The sequence below is a fragment of the Pelmatolapia mariae genome, linkage group LG10_11 (genome assembly GCF_036321145.2).
Source record: "Pelmatolapia mariae isolate MD_Pm_ZW linkage group LG10_11, Pm_UMD_F_2, whole genome shotgun sequence".
Classification (NCBI taxonomy): domain Eukaryota; kingdom Metazoa; phylum Chordata; class Actinopteri; order Cichliformes; family Cichlidae; genus Pelmatolapia; species Pelmatolapia mariae.
The window spans coordinates 11862606-11884326 of NC_086236.1; the positions used below are offsets into that span (position 1 = coordinate 11862606).

The following is a 21721-nucleotide window of genomic DNA, read 5'->3' on the forward strand; positions in this document are numbered from 1 at the left end:
GCAGGTTTCCCCAACTTTTTAAACAGTATATTTGCATAATGACTGAAACTAGCACCAGTGATGAATAATGGGCTGTGAGTTGAGTTTCTTGATCATTAATATGCAAATTGCCATGACCACTGATCAGCAATCACAGCCTTGTAAGATGGCGAAAGAAATACCCTTAGGCCTACTCTGCAATTCAGAGATGGTCTTTCCCCTTTCATGTAAAAGCCCTCCTTGACTCCCTGCTCAAACCAGTGTTCCTCCCTGTCCAGGATGTGTACATCCTCATCATTGAAAGAGTGGTCACTGGCCTGTAGGTGTAGCCTGAGACTGAAGTAGTCACTTGGATGAGCGAAGAAACGGTTAAAAAGCTACGTCTAGATGAACAGAATCAACTTTTTGGGATCAGTGATGCAGAAATACAGACGCACAGATATGCACCGTCTCAATCTGGAGACAATAAAGAAGACTAGACAGAACTGGGAACACTGAGGGTGGATGAATATTACTAAAAATACGACTTCATAAATCTAAAATTAACGGTCTTTATCAGATTTCTTTTTACTCTTCTACACATCAGATCTAAAAAGACTTATGATGAGGAAAAGTCTCGAGTTACAGGCTAGTTGAAGCTTAAAGAGGTGCATTTCCATCGTAGTCCACTTAAACTAGAAGACGCTTAAAGATTATCAAGGTTATTTTGTCTGGTGCAGGTTTAAAAATACTGTTAATAGCAAGATTAGTCAAGCAAGGATTTGAAAACAAGGGGGGTAGGCTACATCTGCAAATAATCCACATCTGCTTATCATTTATGGACACCCACTGTCGGCATCTGTTTACTGAGGCCACTCATGCAGACTTTAAGCAAAGCAACGAATGCTTTAGTACACATGTTATCATGCCACGTCATCTTGTCCTCAAATAGCCCGACAGTTGCAGGTGACTCACAACCTGCCGGATATCTAATTGTCCTCAAGCAAAGATGCAAACATTTAACTGACCATTGTTATTTCTTACTTTATCATATTCTGCTCTCTTCTGTATATTCCTGTTTGACTGCCAATGAAAAAACTTCCAGTTTTCTCACAATATGAAAGAGACAATAAAAACAAAGTATAGCAGGACATCTTTAGAGCTGAAAACTGTCCTACAAAAACTTTATTTGTAAGTTTTCATGACAATATCGGATAATTAAAAGTGATACCAGACTACAGAGCAACAGAAAAGGTTTGAGAGGCAGCAAGAGGTCTAACAAGTCCTTATACAATAAACTTGGACAGCCTATCATTCAGGAGGCTCCTTCAGTACATGCTGTCTTCTTCAGTTTATATCCAGATAACAAGCAGCATCCTTCACTCCAGGAGAATTATTGGTACACTTCTCCAAATGGTGGAAGAGAAGCACTCTTATGACAGCTACAAGCTCCGGAAGCATTTAATCTTAGTAGCAAAGTTACATTTTAAAATAATTTTTCGTAGTTAAGATCAGGCTGTGCACTTTGGTTTGCATCATACTTTTATATAAAGGGTCAAATCTTCGCTATAGGATGTCCTGTGGTAACCTCAATGAAACACCACCAAACCACCTGCTCCCTACACACATATAGACATACAAATAAACACATCCCCATACAAGCCTTTAAGTTCATCCCCGCTGCCTCCTACAAAGAGTGTTGCTTCAGCTGTCATGACAGGAGAACAGCAGGTCAGCAGAGACCCCATCAGCAACAGCAGTGACCTTCAGCATCAGCATTTGAACTCAAAGGCCTCTCTGTTTAATTTGTACAATGGCAAACACATTGCACCCTCAAAAACCCAAGGAAGTAAATGCAACTCTGTTGCATTTACAGCTCAGGCATCCGGCTGCTTGACAAGCATTGTCATTTGAATCTTACAGTTAGCAGGTTGCAAAAACCTTCATTCTCCTGAGCCACTGCAAGGGAAGTCCGTGGACAGATGTCTGCAATAAAATAGTGATAAGGGTTTATTGCAACTGAGATGCCGTAAAGCTGTGGCTGAGCTTTCAACAGTCGTGGAGATAGCGTAGCTGTTTCTGAGTTTTATAATCGGGTAATACTGTATAACAAAAAGCTGAGCAAAGTATCCCACTGGTGTAAATGGTTGCAGAGCTTATGATATACATGTGCCTTCTATTTTCTCTGGTTTTCTCAGCATTTTGTTGATGACTTCTTGGGATTTTCCATATGAAACAGATTCAGTAACCATCAAGTGACCATATGTCATTTTTAAAACACTTCAGATCTGTACCAGTGATCGACCCTGCAATCTGACCTAAAGTGAGAAAGTGAGGCAAGCGCCCTAATTTATGAGGTAAAACAGATTGAATAGAGAGTGTGAAAAAATATGCTTGGAGGAAAAAGAAAATGAGTAGACATGAGCAGACATACACTTGGCTGCAAGCCTGACAGATGTGCACAGTCAGAGAACTGAAAGAAGATAACACTGACTGCAACGTATCTGTTACAAAACGTCTAGTGCACATGCTGCGCGTTAACAGCTGGGTTACAAAAATAAACATTGTAATTTTTCATACATATGTACTCACTTGGATATACTGACGTACACATTTTTAAGCAAAAAAAAAAGAAAAGAAAAAAAAGAATGGAACTGCGATTCACTGATTTGAAGATGAATTACACAGAGCAAAGGGGATTCGCAACTGCAGCCTCCCTCGCATAGTTTCTTTAAAGAGTTCCCTTAAATAGGGACGGAAAACAGAAACGCGAAGGAGTTCTGCTGCTTTATTTAACCAGTTAGATTAGTGAAATTGCATGAAACGTTGGCTCCTTATCGTACCACCTCAGCCCCAGAGGTTCCTTCCCTTCCTGTCTCAGGAAGATTTCACTTAGCAAAGATTTTGGCGCAGGGGCACAGCAATCTACGCAGTAATCAGGGGAAGTGAATGGGCCAGTTAGACTTCCTTTGACCTCTGAGGCTTAAAGTGAAGGAAACACAACCCTTCGTCCTTAAGTCCCGCCCCATCGGCCCATCCGAGGGCCATCACCAATGATTAGAGTCCAACGTGGTGAGATTACAACCAATTAGCACAGACACAGATGACCAGCAGTAACCTCACTACAGTATTCTATTTAAAGACATCCTGCTCAGCTTTCTCTTATTCTTCAAATTCCCCTCCTTCTCTTTGTAGTGTCACTCGCATCAGTGCACGGTATCGCTCTTCTTGCTCATGCTTTTCTTTTTTTTCTTTTTTTAAAAAAAAATCATCAGTGCTTAATCATCCCAGAACACCACCTACCCTTGCTTATAGTCACTCTCTTTTAGCCACTCATTCATATCTCTTTCTGCCATTCCTCCGCTTAGCCCACACCTCATGACTTAAACCACAACTTTTTTCTGTCACGCTCAATAAGGAATACTTGCAGAGATGCTGTAATATCCGGTGCAGAAGAATGATCCTCCCCCCCCCTCCTGCAACTCAGTCAAGGAGGGGTAGAGCAGGTATTACTCATACAAGAACATTTAAAGATATAAGGTGCAGAATAAATAAGTAATATGGATATACTGAGCAGAAGGGACTGGAATATACAACATATACAGAATATGTTAAAAAAAAAAATGCAGCACTGTAATAAAAAAGAGAAATATAGAGCAAACAAAGCAGGCAGCAGATCTAAACTATAACTGCATTACCTAAGGGTTAAAGCAGATGTGGTCTAGTCAGCGGCACTTACAAAGGCGTCGGGGAAGCCAGGCAGCCGGTGAGGTGTGATGTGTGTCTGTGTAGGTGGGTGTGTGTGCAGGTGATGTGTGTCAAGGGGTACCGGGCGGATATCACATTGCCTGGTGCAAACTAGTGATTACCTTGCCAGTGCCAGCAGCCAGATTAAGCTGAGGCAAGCAAGAGGAGGGAAGCGAGAAGCGTTTTGGCCTCGTTTGAGCCTGGCTGGCTTCCGTATCACACCACCCTCGGCTCAACAGACGCTGCACACTCTCACCACACCCACCCACCCCTCCTCCCTGATGCTCTGTGTGTGTGTGTATGTGTGTCTCTCTTTCTGGCTCTCGCTGCCTAAACATGCAGACTCAACTTCTCCTTCAGTAAGTGAAAATGACACACACACACTGGCCTGGCATAGTGTCAAACAATACACACACGTGTACCCACCTATATGCAAAGAAACCTGTGCGTATTTAAACAAATCACACACACAAACATCAACTGATGCTGCTCACAGTTTAATTTGACTATCAAAGTGAGAGGGAAAGCAGACTTTTAGATTTCAAGCTGGAGGGTTAGGATCATTAACAAGTCACTATGTGTGTCTGTGTGTGTATATATATGATTTTTTTAAAAATAGAGTTACACCCTTTAACTGAAACTTTTTCCAGAAAGATGAAAAAAACCCCAAAACAACATTTTTGCAAACGTGTTAACCACAGTGTACATGCATAGTGTCGCTTCATTACACTATGCATGTACATTTTACAGTCTGTGAACTCCAGGCAAAGACAACCACCTTACTCCTTTTTAGAGAGGGTGTTCTCCTTGCACACGTACAGTTTTAGAGGAACTTACTGACCAGCATGCATAATAACTTCCTCTTAATATTGTGCATTATTAAAATTTGCTGTAGATGCTCACAAATTGTTTTTTAAAGTCTTTAATAAGAAAGGGAGTTGATTCGTTTAAGGCTCATGACAGGCAATAACCAGTCAACAAAGATGGAGCATTTTAGAGTACGGTACAGTACTGCACCACTTAAAAAACAAATGTATATGAGAAAGAGGGAGGCAGACAGCTGCACAGCACTTAATACTGAACTATCACCCATCATCCCACAATATGTGGAAGAGTGTGCACAGACTGCTGAAACAGCAAAAATCCATGCTGACATATGGCCCTGAGAACACCCAGACTGCCTAATTTTATTATTACTGTCTTCGGGGATATGTACTTAAGGTGTTGCATTTATTTAATATATCTTCTATGCACCACTTTAAGGTCATGCTTGTTAGCAAATTTCCACCCACCGCTCCAAATAAAATGACCTTTCCTGGAATTCGCCTCACTCCTAGGATTCAGTGAAAGTGGTCAGTAACAAGCAGTTATTATTGCACAGCAGGAATTACTTAACCCTCAAGGTTTGTCTTATAATACTGCCCAGTCATGCAGTTCTTCTTTAATTAGAGGAATTTCATTTCAGCATTTTCACAGTGCAACTTCCTTCTTGTTGTAGTTTCTAATTTAAGAGGCAAAAAATTCTCAGTGTGAATAAAAAAAGAGCATGATGATGTACTGGATAGTCATCCAATTACAAGTCAGCAGTCCCCTGGTGTGCACAAGGGTTGTGTTACGTTAAACAGAGGAGCTGCTCTGCTTGGATACTAAAACACCATTGGCTGTTTCTTGGCAAAGGGGCGGGGTGAATCCGCCCCTATCTATTTAATTAAATATTAAGGGAGGAAAAAGAATAGGCTTACACCATGTGTAGGGCTGCACTAGCCGTTGATTAAAATGCATTATTTATTCTAAGGAGCAGCAGGGCGTTGGGATGTGGTGACAGGTGAGAGGTGCATTGAGTGCTCCCAAGGGGACCTTTATTTTCAAGCGAACAATTAATTTCATCTTAGATTTGGATCATAGACTCCAAGTGATTGCGTACAAAGCACATTCAAACCTGTAACTGCAACATGGAATATTAATGCGCACCAGTCAAAACGCCAGCTGTTACCACATGTTCGTCGCTGGCGATGCGACCTGTTCTTTGGAGGATTAATAACCTCCGCCTATTTGCCATTAAACCTACCGAGCTGGCACATAATCTACCGCCACAATCCTTTAAAAACAAACAAACAAAACACAAACAAACAGCCTTCACTACCTGCAGTTTCTTTCATCATATGAGAATCCGTCAGTTTTTAACATCACAGCTCGAAACTGATGTGTTTCTTTTTTAGTACTTTATTTATTTTGATATTATATATTCGGATGTCAAGCAATCGTGTCTCTGCTCAGCTCCAACACCCCTAAGAATCGGTGCGTAAAACCAGGGTGGGGGTAGTGTTGGTGAAAGCGAGCACGCCGTGCTCGGTAGTTTGCCGGTAGGCCGCAGGATTTCAGCACCGCTCGCTCATGGACAGCTCCGTCCAATCAGCGGCAGCCACTTGAAGCGCGTCATCGGTTTTCATCTTTCCTCATCCCCTCTTCCTCCATCACAGAAGCATGGCGGACGACATCATGGGCGAAATGATGACTTTTAAAACCGGCTTTCTGCCCATCTGATGTGTTTAATATGAGATTATTGAAGGCGAGGTTGAAGTAGAGGCGCACAGCAGAAGCAAGGGTGTGAATGGCCGGCTATTGGGAGACTTGAGCTAACAGGGAGTGGGGTGGGGGGTGTAAATGACGTGTGTCCGGGTTCTACGCACAATGTCATACGACCTTAGCGGCGGTCCAACCTTAAATGTACCCCTTTCATCTCTTCCAGCTTCCAGTCTTGTCTTTAATAGTTGGATTTAAGCACAAAGCACACACTTTTACATTAAAACCCCGATACCCGGAACAGCCGCGCGGACCCAGCCGCATGGCAACCAGTCGTCCATCCCACTCCATACCTGATTAGAGGTAGCTAATGCCCACCTGAATGCATCCCTCGATGATGTTGGCCTGTTAATCTCGGAGTTCTTGACCAGAAATCCGAGCCCTGCGCTTCCTTGTAGCTAGAGCCCGCTACGGTGAAATGCTAACGCCTGCCCCCGGGCTGACTTAACACACGTGTAGCCTGAGAAAATGAAAAAATGTCACCCGCGTCCTGCGGTGCAGGCAAAACGCCAAATGCAGCAATGGATCGCGACTAAAGCTTCTTGCAGTGTCGTCTGTGAAAACGGAAATATTCAAGCACAGCCTCAGAAAAATAAAAAAGCCGGTAATGAATGAGACACGAATGCGCCTCGGCCCACTGCGTGGCAGGTGCATCCGTTTTTTTCTTGGCCTCCAGCCCAGCGACGCTAAATCGTTCAAATGAATCAAAATGACAAAGAGGCATTCACGACTCACCTAATATAATCCAGAGAGACCCAGAGACCAAAACGAATGCGAGCATGTCTTTCTCATTGAGTCAGCTGTCCCGGCGCAGGAGCGGTTCAGAACTGCAGCATCGACTGCAGCAAGTCGCCGACAATCTGGGAGATTAAGGAGGCAGAGAGGAGGAGGGGTGGGGGGGTTGACAATATAACTGAGACAGACCACAGTGGGGGAGCCGGGCAGGGGATGGCGATTTCCAGCAGCGTAAATTTCGCCTGAAAAAACTGAAAATGTTGACTGAAGAAATAAACCCCGACTGCCTATAGAAGCATCCTCGCTCTCAGTGGATTTCCCACCTTCACCCAGTTGGCTGCTGCGCAATGGCAGACTCCCCTGCTGAATATGAGGGGTTTGTAGGTCGTGCGGGAAGATCCGATCGACACCAAGGTTATTGGGGATGAACTATCCGTTCTTGCTGCATGCGCATACGCATTAAGTGATCAGTTACTTCTCTTATTTGTCGCAAAATAACCACGCAAGTGTCTAAAGCTGCATCTGCATCGTGATGCATTTCGGTCATTCACGTTTTTTTTATTCCCGATTAAATAAATTCAGCTAAAGCTTATATCTTTTCTCCCAGTGTTTATTTATTTATTTTATATATTGATTTATTTCTAGGGGGGGTATCATTTGGTACATCACGCCATCCCTGCAGCTGAGCACAGCTTTGACACAGAGTAACTTTGCATCAGGATCACGTGGTCCAAATAAGACACTCCCATTGAACTAAAGTAACCTTGAGAAAAGGCTGACAAAGAGATGATCAGACAGAGCGGCAGAGAGAGAGAGCACTTGTCGTGCTCTTTAAAATGATCGAAACGCTATCTTAAGCATCTTCATATGTAACTACACCACAGATTACTTTTGGAGGCTCTTACTTTTATTTGACAATTTCTTTGCGTGTTTAGTTAACACTGAAACCCTCATAAGTGTCTCTGGTAACATAATGGCCTACTTGCTATTAATTCATCTTCACACATAACTCCTCAGTGAGCGGGCTGGTCACTACTGGAGTGACCAACAGGCTTATGGTGTTGCCATCATGTGACTGACCTTATTAAATGGGTCACTCCTCTCACCAGTAATCTGTCACTCCCAGCAATGCCACTCACCACCTTCTCCTTTTCTCTTCCTCCTTTTATCCTGCTGCGAAGAAGACACTGATGAGGCAAAGAGCAGGCGAGCCTTCAGAGGAAAAATTAGCCGGGTCCATTTATTCAAAGTGGATGAATGAACAAGCAGACCCACAAACAGAGGATGAAATCAAATTCAAGACTGTGAATGTCTTTTTAATCTCAGTGTGGTCTGTAAAAACTAATCATGTTACCTGTGGTGTGTCAGCTGCAGGACACGAGGAGGGCGAATGGAGTTTTTGGTGAGGTCACTGGAATTGAGTTTATTTATTTTGCAATGGGGTCAAAGTGCACATACGAGGAAAAAAATAAGGGAAAAAACAGTTCAGTAGCTAAAAGATCTCCCTGCAAAATCATCAAAAGTTAGCATATACTATTATGGAATATAATTATATTATACTTACAGAAACATGGGGGGTATGTTTTATATATTAATAAGACAAATATGTAACCATGAAAATTGTATTTCTATTATTTATTTTCATAAATGTCTAAAGTTTTTAATTTGAAATTTGGATAGACAGGAAACGGGAAGTGTAGAAAACAGTGGGGAAAGCATGGCTAAACCTTTTAGGCAATTTATGTTAAATGCAAAACAGTCCTTCAGACGAGTCCTCCAGAAAGCAATGACTGTAAGTTCTATCAGTACTAGTATATCCAGAAATTAATAATAATGTGTTTTGTGACATTTTTAGCCTGTAAGCTAATGATACAAGTGTATGTTTACCCGTTGCTAGCTTGTTGTCCGTTATATTAATATCAAATTGCATATCTATAGGATACTGATTTTGTACTCTACTGTGTTATTGGATAACTATACTTATGTGCAGATTATATGATAGTCTATTAAGACTTGTTTTATATGTCTTTCTAGTTTCACTCCAGTTCATTGATGTCAATTCATTATGTCATGTCATTAAAGGATCAAACACGCTCTCTTTTCTGGCTCTTGAAAAGGAGTTTGTCTGGCTGTTTATTAATGTTCATGCTCAAGGAGTTCAACACATAGAGAGAACAGTACATGGGGTGATTAGTAAGGAGTCAGAGAGAATAAAAAGCCGATATAGAGAGGTGAAAGGGCTCTCTAAAGGAATAGAAATCTTTATTTTAAGATTTAAAAAAATCTTTCAGCCTCTCGTTCCATTATCTATGCATATATTTAACTTTACAGCAATAAAGTTAATAACTCCCTTTATTATTCTGCTGCGCTTTTAATCATCTGTTGCTTTATCAATAAGAGCAGAGGTGAACGTGTTTCTGCTGAATGACCAGATGGGATACTTTTATGTCATGTATCAAGTGGAATTATAAATACAGTTTATGGATATTATTTCCTTTTATTGATACAACTGAGTCTGATGGGCCTGCATGCATTCATATTATTTAGTATCTTTTATTATCCTTCATCAGTCATAATTATTATTATTAGTAGTATTATACAAGTTTACACAAAGCAACCAGCAGAGTGGCCCAGATGCAGAATGGGGCAAAGATCATGGATGCTGGGATAGATAACCCAGAAATGATGTAAGTGGAGGGATAAATTAGGGGTGGGGGTAGGGCGGAGATCTTTTATGGCTCTAGAAGAAAACACACCTTAGTACTAAGTGGAGAAACCCTTGTTGGCAACCACACACAGGTAAGATGTTTCTTGTAGTTGGTCACCAGGTTTGCACACATCTCAGGAGAGATTTTGGCCCACTCCTCTTCTTCTTGGCTGCGGTCTGCAGACTTCTGCCAGACTTACATGTGTTAACTGGCAAACTCACGTTGAGCAGGGTGACCTTGCAGGCGCTGCTCGATTTCGCTCCATTCGAGTATAGTGTGTTACCAATGGTGTACCTGGTGACTGTCGTCACAGCTGCTTTCAGATCATTAGCATACTCCTCCCTGTAGTTTTGGACATCTTTCTCATGGTCATCCTCACCCCATGAAGACCTTGCATGGATCTCAGGACTGATAGTCATTTTATATTTCTTCCTTTTCCAAATAATCACAACAAGAAGCTTGGCATCTTGTCATCAAGCTTCTTGTCATTCTGTCCCGTCATTCTGTCTCTCCATTAAAATGAAACTACTATAAAAATTAGACTTAAAAATTAAATTATTAATTAATGTTCTGTTTTTCCTTTTTGGAAATGAGAAAACATAAAAATTCCGCAGGGATTCAGATAATTATTGCCCCCCCCATGTGACTCTTCAGGAGTTGTCTTTGGAACCATATTTCGATGACACACACATAAATGGATGCATACAATGTAAAAACAATAATAGTCAACTGTAATGGGTAAGAAATGAGGCATAACGCAGGATAAAACATGGCTTATTTCCATAGTGGTACTTTATTGTTTTAGGGTTGGGAATGTTACATATTCTTTTTATCTTTTAAATAATCTTATCATTCTAACTTTCTCTATTACCGTAGTTTTTTTAGACTATAAAGTGCACTTAAAATCCTTTAATTTTATCAAAAATCGACAGTACACCTTATAATCCTGAGCTGCTTATGTATAAATTCTGGTTGTGCTTACTAACGTTGAACCGATTTTATGTGGTACACGATGCTCAAAAATCTATCAAAAATGTTTTAGTACGACTTTGGTAAGCTACGAAGCCGCACCGCTTGATGGATTGTGGGAGCATTAAGGCTACCATAGTCAGGAGCTTCGCGGAGTAATCTGGGTCCAAAACTCCGTCCGCTTCAGGTCCCAAAGTCAAGCGAACACTGCGGCATCACTGAGAGTTAAAAACTGTCTAAATTCTTTCATCTTTAATAAAATGATCAGTGTTGCTGCTTTACCAGGTGTAACAATTAAGTTTAACATCCAGGCATGTCAACAGAATTTATTAAATTTAACAGAGTTAGAAGTTTGCAGGAAGTTAGCTTGCTAGTTTCCACCTAAGTATGATATAGCATGTTCTGACTGAGAGATTTGTGAAAAAATTGAAACGTACAGCTCTGCTATCACTTCCAACATAAATGAAGACAGAAAACTAAACAGCAGTGACGTTTGTAGGGTTACTGAAGTTGGGCTAGCTGGTATATATTAATGTGCTATGTGATCGCTAGCAACACAGCTGTGTTAGCATAACAAACACAGTGAAGCTGGAAGATGAACCCTAACCCTTTTCCACTCGATAAAAGTTAACACGAGAGTTCCCGATGGTTAGGGACAAATGCAATCACATGGCAGGATGCTGTAAACGAACCAAACTTCAGTCAGTAGAGCAACTGAGATAATCCATCCACAATAGGAGGTTAGTCATTAATATACTGCAACAACATGGGAATAGAGCAACTGTGAGAGAATTCAACATTAATGAATCGATGGTACAGAAGCGGAGGAAGCAAGAAGAATGAGTTGAGTAAAATCAGACTTTTCTGACTGTTTTGTTTCACTTAATGCGCCTTATAATCTGGTGCGCCTTATGAATGAAAAGAGACTCGTTCATCGACGGTGTGCCTTATGGTCCGAAAAATACGGTAAGTGTCACTATATTTAAGAACACAGAACATGAGACAAAAAGTCCTTAAATTTGAGAAGCTGATAAGTTAGAAAACTGTTTGCACTTTTGCTTAAATAATGAAGGAAATAAGCCTACTTATTCATTTTTTGCTAATGGTGGCAATCAGCTAATGAGGTATTTGGTTGGCCCTTTTACTTTAAGAATGTTTCTTCTTCTTCTTTTATCCTCTTCACAGTAGCTTTAAACACTTTTGCCTACTTGAATTTTTAATATTTTAAAATGGAGTATTTATTTTTTGTGCACAACATAACCTAAAATTCTTTACAATTCAGTGGGAAGTAACAGCTTCAATTGGTAGGTTCTTTTCAGATAAATGTTAGCATAACAAAAACCATTATTCACTTCATTTTTATCTATATAGCACCATTTGCCAAAAACAGTCGCCTCAAGACGCTTTATAAAGAGGCAAAGACCCTAAAATATTACAGAGATAACCGCAATATCCAGACGTTCCCCTATGAGCAATCACTTGGTGACAGTGGGAAGGAAAAGCTCCTTTTAAACAGGAGAAAACCTTCAGTTGAACCAGGCTCAGTAAAGGGCAATCACCTGTCACAAACGGTTGGAGTGAGGGGAATAAGAAGAGAGAGCATGAACTCAACTGTGGGAGCAAGAAGAGAAGAGAAGATTTAATTACATGCAGTGGTGGCATAAAAACACATGAACAGTGAAAAGAGATGAGAGGAGAATTGCTCAGTGCATCACTGGAAGTTCCCCAGCAGTCTGAGCATTTAGCCGCATAACTAATGGATAGTTCAGGGTCACCTGATTCAGCCCCAACCAGAAGCTTTAAAATAAAAGAGTTAGGTTTATTCATAAAAGCAGACAGGGTGTCTGCCTCCCAATTCTGGACTGAATTCTGGAGTTTACAGGGAGTCAATGGTAAAAAGCTAATATGGGAGACAGATGATCTCCTTTTCTGCCAGTACGCTCTGTGATTCATGCTTTGGATTAACTGAAGGCTTTCGAGGGATAATTCAGAATAGAAATAATGAATGCATGAACTAACTTGTCAGCGCTACGCTAAGGCAGGACATTCTAATTTTGGCAATACCATTCAGAAAGAAACGAAGAAGAATGAAGGGAGTCCTACATATTTGTTTGCACATTGAACAACATATCGTGATCAAAATTGGCTCCAAGGTTCCTCACGGTGCTGCTGGAGGCCAAGGCCATGCCATCCAGAGAAAGCATCTGGCTGGCACGTTTCTATGTTTTTTAGGGCTAACCTGAGCTTTATCACAATCAAGAAAACAGAATTATCAGCATTGAATGCTGCACTGGGGTCTAGCGGTACAAGCACAGAGACAAGTACAATGTCAGACACCATAAGAATATTATTACTTCACTAGTGCTGTTTCTGTGCACTAAAAACCTCTAAATCTTGAGTGAAACTCTTCTAATAAACCATTGCTCTGCAAGTGATTTTAGAAACTAAAGGAAGGTTGGAAACAATGGACAAGGAGGGGCAAGCGGTCTAGGCAGGGTGGCACATACCTCTTCCGTGACGTATGTGAAAATCACCGAAATGTAAATGAAGTAAACAAAATATCCACAAAAACACTTTAAAACTGTTTATTGTATCTCTTCAAAGAAAACAAAGGCTATAAGAGGCTTTTGGACAAACCAGCAATGAATTTTTATCAGTATTATTTACCAGTAAGAGTTTGGAGGGGGGGCTCTCTACAGCAGGGGGGTAGTTGCACCCCCTTGCCCCCCTATAGCTCCGCCCCTGGTTGGAAATCAGTCTGGAGTTGGCAATGATGGTTGAATTAAGTAAAGAATTTTAAAGCAATGGTTTATTTACAGCCACTTTAAAAACCTGTGGTACATAACCTATATAGAAGATTATCACATAGAATACACTGCAAAAAAAAAAAAAGTCTAGTGGGGCTTCTTTGTCATGTTTCTGAAAATGATCAAGTTCGGATAAAAGCAGCTCAACATGAGAGTTGCCTCCCAACACAATTTCTAAAAATGTTTAGTTCATGTAACTGTTGGAGGCCCTGAAAGGCAAAACTTTTGACTATTTCACAAAAAGGGAAGGACTAGAGAAAAGTCTGAACAATGAATCCAGTGTGTCGCATAAAGACAGCTTTTCTTTCTTCCTGTCATATGACTCACAGCCCTCAAATGAATTTTGAAACATTTTAGGATGACTTGATGTCAAAAATAGGAATTCCTAGGAATTTACAGAATATACAACATTTGAAGCAGTAATATTGGGGACACCTTTGAAAGTACACTGCATTGGCAAAGGCTCTGAGTACTGCTTGCATCACTTCTTATTTATTGATTTATGTTTATACTTAAACTATAATTTGAAATTCCAATTCAACTGTTGAATGCCTACAAAGTCTGATGTAACATGTTTCTTTCAAGCAGTACAGCGACTGGCCTGATGGGGGTGCTAAACTCTATAAAGCTCCACTGTGTGAAACAGATTCAGGAGGCCTGTTTGGGTGAAACTTGAGTAGATATCCAACTTGTGTGTGACTGACCTGAGGGCTGAATTTTGGGCAGATCTTGGAAAGCCAACATGCTTCCTCATGTCTGCTGGTATAGAAACTCATCCTCCCTTACCAAATTGTGTCAAGATTTCTTTATATTATTTTTCTCCCCCACTTTAATTGCCTTCTATTATATACCTATAATACTTTAATTTGCAGGTGCTAAGTAAAGTATACAGGTGTTATCCCACTAAAAAGAACTGTGATCTGCAGGTCCTTTGGAAGGTGACAATTGGGAGTATTTGACATGAAGATTACTCATGTGAGAAAAGAAGCAGAAGAAAACAATCACCTGAGACAAAACAGTCTTCACAGTTAAGTCTTTTGACTGCAGTCAAAAGACAAGCAAACTTGCCGGTGAAACAAACACAATTATAAAAGCTGAAGGTGCAAAAAAACCCTTGCACCTTCAGTTTAACATTGTGGCTGAAGTTAAAGGAAGGCTCTGAATTGATCCAGTTTAGGTAAGCTGTTAAAAGGCGAGTCTAAGGCGAGATTGGTGACTTGAGCCTTAAATTACATTTTCTTGCTGCATGTAGGTGACCTTAATCTCCAGACTAGCCCGGGGTAAGCACAGAGTGCAATAGATTTTAGAGGAATTTGGTCAGTTGGGAGTGAAATCACATTGGATGCAGTTTGAAACAGACAGTCAAGTGTTATAATCAGTCACTGGTGTTCGCTGAAAGCCTGATTCAGAATTAAGGTGAGGTATAGGGGCTAGGTTGATGAACCAGGTAACTGTCACGTTGTAGTTATGTATTTTCAGATATAATGGATTTTAAATAAGAACACAAACACACACACACACACACACACACACACACACACACACATATATATATATATGCGGGTTAGAAAAATTTGTTCACATCAATTGCATAATAACGCTGCACAATTTTAAAGAAGATCCTTAAAAACGTAACATTATTATTTTTTTAAATTTGTTTTTAAAGTGATTATTTTCACTAAACTATGATGACGCTGGTGCTGGTTTTGTTTCATGCCAGCTGCAGTGAATTCCTATAATTCACCTGTTTCTTTGCACACTGGCACACAGGCTGCCAGCCTTATATAAAAAAAAAGAGAAGAAGAATCGGTGGGAAAAACGGGATGATTTTCCCTCTTCCAACCCAGATCTCTGTATTCGTTTGGGAAATCCCACAGACCCCCGCTACCGGTGAAAACTCCGCGGGAAAAACTCCCTGCAATTCCCTCCCGGGTACGCGCAGGCGAACGTCACGTCAAGCATGCGCGAGCACGCGAACTCGCCACACCACGCGGGAAGCCCCTAAATGGACAGATACATTATCTGAGACAAAGCTTGATGTGTGGGGTTTCCCAATTTTCCTCCAAGTGAACTCACCCCGTTACATAAAAAGACCTGCGGGGTGTATCAGGTGCAGTTACGCTATTTTTAAGCGCCGAAATTCAGGATACAGGTTATGAGTAATGGTCACATTTCTATTCACTCTTTGCCAAATTTCCCTCCAAGTGAACTCACACTATTATAACTACAATGACCTTCTGCGTGTATTTGATGCAATCAAGCTAAGAGTCGATATTTACGACACACGATATGAATGATTGCCATATTTCTATTCACCCCCGCAGTTTTGTGCCCGTTGTTTCATTACGTTGAATTTCGCGAATGCTTGATATGATATTGCTGCGAGCGCGCGCCCATGCAGGATGTGTTGTGTAAAACGCTCCGCAGGTCCTGTATTTGCGGATAAACAGCTGCTGCTGCTTCCGCATCGTCCGTTGCTGCTCTCTTTTCCCGCTGTCAAGGCAGTACAAGAGTTCACTCTGCATGACCCATATATCCATGCGCCCAGCAAGCCGGTGTCACACTGCCCCCAGCGGCCATTGAAAATTGCTACACCATTTCTTGTAAATGCCTGACTTCTCAGGCAGGTCGCTGTTTATACTAAAGGGTTGGTCCCATGCACATGTTTGTCATGCCAGACTGTGGGGGAAGACTTGGCTTGTGGAAGACGAATGCGTGCGCGCGTGCTTTGGAAATGAATGCACGCGCTCTCAGACTTTAATAATGTTAAATTTGCACAACCTCCAAAGCAATATTATTAGAAGAATGCGATATTATGATCACTATAATCGAAATACGGTGCATAACAGGACGCGATAATATAACAAGTCGGCTGTTACGGTTTAATGTCAAATCTTAATGCGAGTTAAATATAATTTGCCACTTGCAAATATTTGCACTATTTGCACAAAGCACTATCTGTAAGGTGAATAGCTTAAAAAGGAGGGAGTGGGGAAACAAACTCAAGTGACACATGAGTTGGGTCATTTAGTTTGATGATCTAGTCTACGTGCAGCAATCAACTCTATTCCACGCGTGTTGTTTTTTAACTTCCTTCTAGCTCTCAACAGCGTGATTTCTCGGAAATCCTTGCTTCTTGCTGAAGCAAAGGATCACAGCGCATGCTCCAAACACACTGTAAAAAATGTCAGTCCTATTATAAGAGGACTTTCAGTCAATTCAATAATAAACCTTCAAATTGTATTTTTTTTAGTTATAACAGGGTGGTAATGCGCAAATATGCAGATATGACATTAATAAAGTAGCTACTGTAAACAACTACAAGGTTATCGTCAAATAACCAATACATTTTCAAAGGCTTGATAAACACACTTCTCACTTTTTTTTTCTTTTTCTGAGGACATTTTTTATAGCACCAAGCCTCCTGCCGGGGAATACCCGCCACTGGAGTCGGGTGTATATAAAGTGTGCACACCAAGCTGTCAGTACTCACTTGTACTCAGAAAACGTTTGCAAGTGGAACACTTAAAGACGAGAAGAAGCTTTTCTTAAACCAACGGGATTATTGTTGCATTTTTTCCCTCCTGGAATCACAAAGCAAATTAATCTGTAAGTATAGTGATATCAATTTAACATCCCTGCTGTATTTTTTAAAATCTAAATGACGTTATTGGGATGATTTCTTTGAAAAAAAATATTATCTATTATTACTGTAGGAGTCTCTCTTTCTCTCACGCTGTGTGTTTGAGAATGAGCATTGAATTAAATAACATGCAAATAGATGCAAAGGTTTTTAATGCACATTTCAAACTCGATTTTTTTTTAATTCTGTGACATTTTTGGCAAGCCTATGTTGAGTTGCGCTCGTTTGCTCTAAGGAATTAAGAAACCTTTTTTAGAGGGGGAATATTCGCTTACTATTCTAGATTTTTAAACTTTTGCGCTACAGGATTAATAAAATAACTGCATAACTGCATGAGTTATTTTTAGTTATTTTTTCTTCTTGTTCCTTCCAACCTTTCTAAAGTAACGTTGACTCCTACACGTAAACGCCTCCCTGAGCGCGCTGATTGCCCTGGCCATGAACTCTTCTGTCCCGCGCAGCCAAGAAGCAGTAGTAAATCTAAGCCGGGGCTGAGATGCGGGAGTTTATTTCCTCTTATCGCTGCGCTTCACACGCTGCATTACAGCATTTCTCTAAACACTTTCTTCTGCTGCTGCATTTTTTTAGGCAAACATGCCAGTATCAAGGATGAGAATGAGGCCATGGCTGGAGAAGATGATCGACTCCAATACAATTTGGGGCCTGGCTTGGATTGACAAGGTGAGAAGCTTTCTTATCCTATTATAATACACTGAACTGGTTCATGTAAATAGGAACTGCCTGCAAATAAGTAATGATAATTCAGAGTACAGGAATAGATATTTGGAAATCTATTTGTTGTAGTATTGACGCCTCTCCCCATGAGACAGGAAAGTGATTTCTGCAAAGCTGCACATGTTTTTATTGATGCTGAGTTGTCCCCTTGCTGTGCATACAGTATTAGCGTGTTACAAACATTGACCTGGTTTGAAGCACTAGCTTGGGATGGGTCTTAGTGTTGCAGTGTTACTTTGAGGCGTGCTATAGTTAAAGCCACTTTGCAGCTATGTCTGTGGCACTTCAAACAGGTGAAAATAGGCACGATGAGGTAGCTGAACGGAAGCTTGGTTTCTGCTTGGGAGATAACACATTGCATTCTCTCAGTAAGCGCAATTACCCACGATCCAACTTAATATATATTCATTTTTTTATATTTCCCAGGAGAAAACAATGTTTTCCATCCCCTGGAAGCATGCAGCTCGACATGGCTGGGAGGTGGACAAAGACGCATGTCTGTTCAAAGAGTGGGCCAAACACACAGGTGAGAAAACCTGAATAAGCCTGCCACCTGTTCAGAAAAACTCTTCTTTACAGGATGAAGAAGTGTACTAAACTAGCATGTGCCAATGCATTTTACAGGGAAATATTCAGAGGGCCAAACTTGTGACCCCAAGACATGGAAAGCCAACTTCCGCTGTGCAATGAACTCACTGCCTGACATTGAGGAGGTGAAAGACAAAAGCATTAACAAAGGCCACCAAGCTATGCGCGTCTTCAGGATGCTGCCTGCTAGTCAAAAATCTAAAGGTGAGAAAACTGACAGGAAATGAATGTTTGTTCTTTTTGGCAAATTAACATTGCGCTCAGTATCTTCAATTCATGTGCTCTACAGTCTCAGTGGTAAAGAAAGTAAGTGACCAAAATGTTTTTCTTTCCTCTGCACAGATAAACGGACTAAATCAAGGGAGTCAAAGGGAAGGAAGAAGGTAAATGCTATCACTGTTACTGTAGCTCTAGTGACACTTGTTTTTAAATAGCATACTCAAAATATTCCTCATTTACACTGATCTAGATACTGAATGTATAACTTTGTAAAATAATGCTACTTTGTAGCTGTGCAGGAAACAGACATACACATATGGATTTGAATGTCTCGATTTTCTTTTCAAACATCTCACTTAATTTCTCTTTGATTTATTTTTGCAGAGTTCAGTAGTTAAGATGGAAGAGAGGGAAGACAGCTACAGTGACACTCAGTCTCCCATCCCTGCACTGGTGCCAGAAAGCACACAAGAAAACAGAGTTGACAGCACAGTGCAGACAGACCAGCCAGGTGAGCAAGTTTGAAATATCTGTACTGAAAATGTTCAGATAAACATTGCATTTGAATCTAAAAGTCCAAGTGTACTTAATATGTTTGTTTGCCATTTTTGCAGATTACTTCTTTCCAACTGAGGTTCCTGAATGGTCTTCAACAGTTGAGATTGGCCCTGACTCCTTCATCAACAGATTTCAGGTTTCACCTGAGCACAGCTCCGGTAAGACAACAACACATAGCTCATACTTGCTAGTAAATGACTTTGGCTTAGCTTGGAATAATTAAACTTAAATAGAAACTTAAATACTCATGTGCCTTTGTTTCTCTCCCCTTCTCATCGCTGTGATCGTGCAGACTATGACTGTTCAGAAGACATTATTGAGGTAAGCATAACCTACAGGTCTTACCCTAGCTAGAAAGCAATATTTCATTGACAGGAATACCCATGTTTGTCTTATTCTGCTTGGTTTGGCTCATGCAATAATACCCAAAACACTAACAAGCATGTTTTGTGTTGAAAAACTAGTTGGGCCAAATATAGCCATACTCAATCCAGTGTTACTCTTTCAGATTTGCAGAAAACTGGAGAAAGAAACTTCACACTGGATGACAACAAGCAGTTTAGACGACAGGGGGTTCCTGTGCAATGAACCATGCACCAGTCCAGGGAGCCAGTGGAGTGAGTCTTCATCAGGTAAATGTTGCTAGTTGGAAGCTGTCATGTAGCTGCTGCTTAAACACCACAGTCCATGCCAGCAATTTAAGAATTTAATTGTAGAATTTAGTCAACATCAATGAATATGGTTAGATTTTGTTGTAGATTACATTAGCAATCAAAATAATGCTATCAGTTTTAAGTCACATGACTCCAAAATATATTCTTTGTTGGTTTAACTGACCTTGGATTTCGCTCTTTGTTTTGCAGTCGACGATGTAGACGACACACGGCCACAGTACACAACTCTTGCAGACATCCCAAATTCCACAGATGAGTTCTGGAACAGCTTTTGCCAACAGATGCCACTTTTGCTTTAAAAAAGTAAAGGACATGACAGGACAATTCTTTTACACTGGACTTTTAAGAAGCTCCTGAAATCTTCTCCCATCAGAGCCCTCCTCTCAGCTAAATCATCCTTTGGCTAGGACACCATCCCACCATCCGGACTTCTGCTGTGTGTTTGATGTTTGGAAGCAGTTTGCAGAGCCACCCTCATCGCTCTCATCCCATATGTGAAGTTGTGAACAGAAGTTATAAAGCGCACTGCTGTGTAAAAGGAATTCACATGCTCAACATTGTTTATAGTTTTGGCTGGTTCAAGGCACCATGCTACTCGTTTTTTCTCTGTTAAGCTCAGGCATGGTAATTCCATTATCTTAAACAACCTCTGACAATTACAAGATAGTTGTCATTAACCTCATCTTGCAGATATGCTCGCACTCAGTGCTTGTGAAAGATAGTTAATGTACAGTGTAAAAAAAAATCACATATTTTTTTCTTTGTTTTTCCGTTATATGTACCAGTGAATTATAGTTTAAGTGACCAAAAACTGCATCTTTACATCTTGTCGACAAACAGCCCAACAACAGGTGAAAGCTTTTCTATGGTGTAAATAGTTCTGTGTGCGTGTTTTTTAATAAAATAAACAAAATATGAAACATATAAAAGAATTTTTGTTTTTTCATTTCTAAAGCAAGCGGTTTTAAATGGTCTCCTGTTATGAAACTGATCATTTGTAGGTCATGTTTGTGTAAAAAAACCATCTATTTGTAACGTCTCTTTGAGCAAGTTAATAAACTTAAATTAGAACTAGCAAAAATAAACTCTCAAATATTATGAAGAATTCTAATCACGCTGGTCTAAATGACCACAGCATGCAGTTAATGATGTATTTCTTCAATTTAAATCATTGAGTCTTAAGAGCAGAAAAAAAGTTGTGGTATGTGGTACTGTGAATAGTTGCATCAGTTTTTTTTTCTTCCTCATCTCGGGTTCCCCCGATAATCCCCAGACAGTTTGAGGAAATAGTGTCATTGCAAAATATACTGACATGCACGCTTACATACTCTAAACTGGCTCGTTGACAAGGAGCTGTTACTGCAGGAGACCCCACACATGGGATTCTTTACTTTTATCTCGTGTATGTTTTCAGGTTAGTCCAGACTGTTGAAGTAGACTTGTCAATCATCCTTAGAGATGAAAACGAGATAATAGCCATGCTTTTCTTTGGGACCTGAAAAGCCTTGCTTTACAGTAAATCATGTGACTTCATTTGAGGCAGGTGAAGTGTTTTCAATGAGAAACCTCATTTGGTTAAATGTAAAAACTATGGGATAAAGTGTTTACGTTTTGAATTGAAAATAACTTTCAAATATACACTTAATGTGTTCAAACTTTTTTGTAGTCACTGACTTTTCTGTGGATAATGAGATTTTCTCAGCTCCTGCTTTCAATCCAGTTTCCAGATTTAATAGAGGTTACGTAACGATCAAAGGGAAAAAAAAAGAGTAATTTAGTCTTTATGTGTATTGTAAA

At 40.4% G+C, this 21721-nt stretch overlaps 2 protein-coding genes across 3 annotated transcripts in view; one reads left to right on the forward strand and one right to left on the reverse strand.

Moving 5' to 3' along the window:
* Positions 1–7425, reverse strand: part of acsl6 (acyl-CoA synthetase long chain family member 6) — a 34969-nt gene extending 27544 nt beyond the window's left edge. Inside the window, exon 1 of one of the 2 annotated variants that reach the window (XM_063484969.1) lies at positions 7024–7425. In XM_063484969.1, the coding sequence (XP_063341039.1) occupies positions 7024–7069 (46 nt within the window). In that variant the 5' untranslated portion in view covers positions 7070–7425. Of the gene's footprint in view, positions 1–3697; positions 3802–7023 lie in introns of those variants that run through there. The other variant, XM_063484970.1, reaches the window with a different exon arrangement.
* Positions 7426–17007: 9582 nt separating this feature from the next.
* On the forward strand, positions 17008–20858 carry irf1b (interferon regulatory factor 1b). Its single transcript, XM_063485985.1, has 10 exons — positions 17008–17116; positions 17739–17831; positions 18312–18411; positions 18510–18677; positions 18816–18856; positions 19077–19203; positions 19307–19408; positions 19543–19571; positions 19759–19882; positions 20114–20858. Exons 2-10 carry the CDS (start codon positions 17745–17747, stop codon positions 20221–20223), a joined length of 888 nt encoding a protein of 295 aa, XP_063342055.1. The 5' UTR covers positions 17008–17116; positions 17739–17744; the 3' UTR covers positions 20224–20858.
* The last annotated feature ends 863 nt before the right edge of the window (positions 20859–21721 follow it).

Coding starts and splice junctions, on each gene's coding strand:
- irf1b (XM_063485985.1), top strand. CDS start 17,745: ATGCCAGTATCAAGGATGAGAATGAGGCCATGGCTGGAGAAGATGATC. Junction 18,412..18,509: donor AGAGTGGGCCAAACACACAG/GTGAGAAAACCT, acceptor TGCATTTTACAG/GGAAATATTCAGAGGGCCAA. Junction 19,409..19,542: donor TTCACCTGAGCACAGCTCCG/GTAAGACAACAA, acceptor GTGATCGTGCAG/ACTATGACTGTTCAGAAGAC.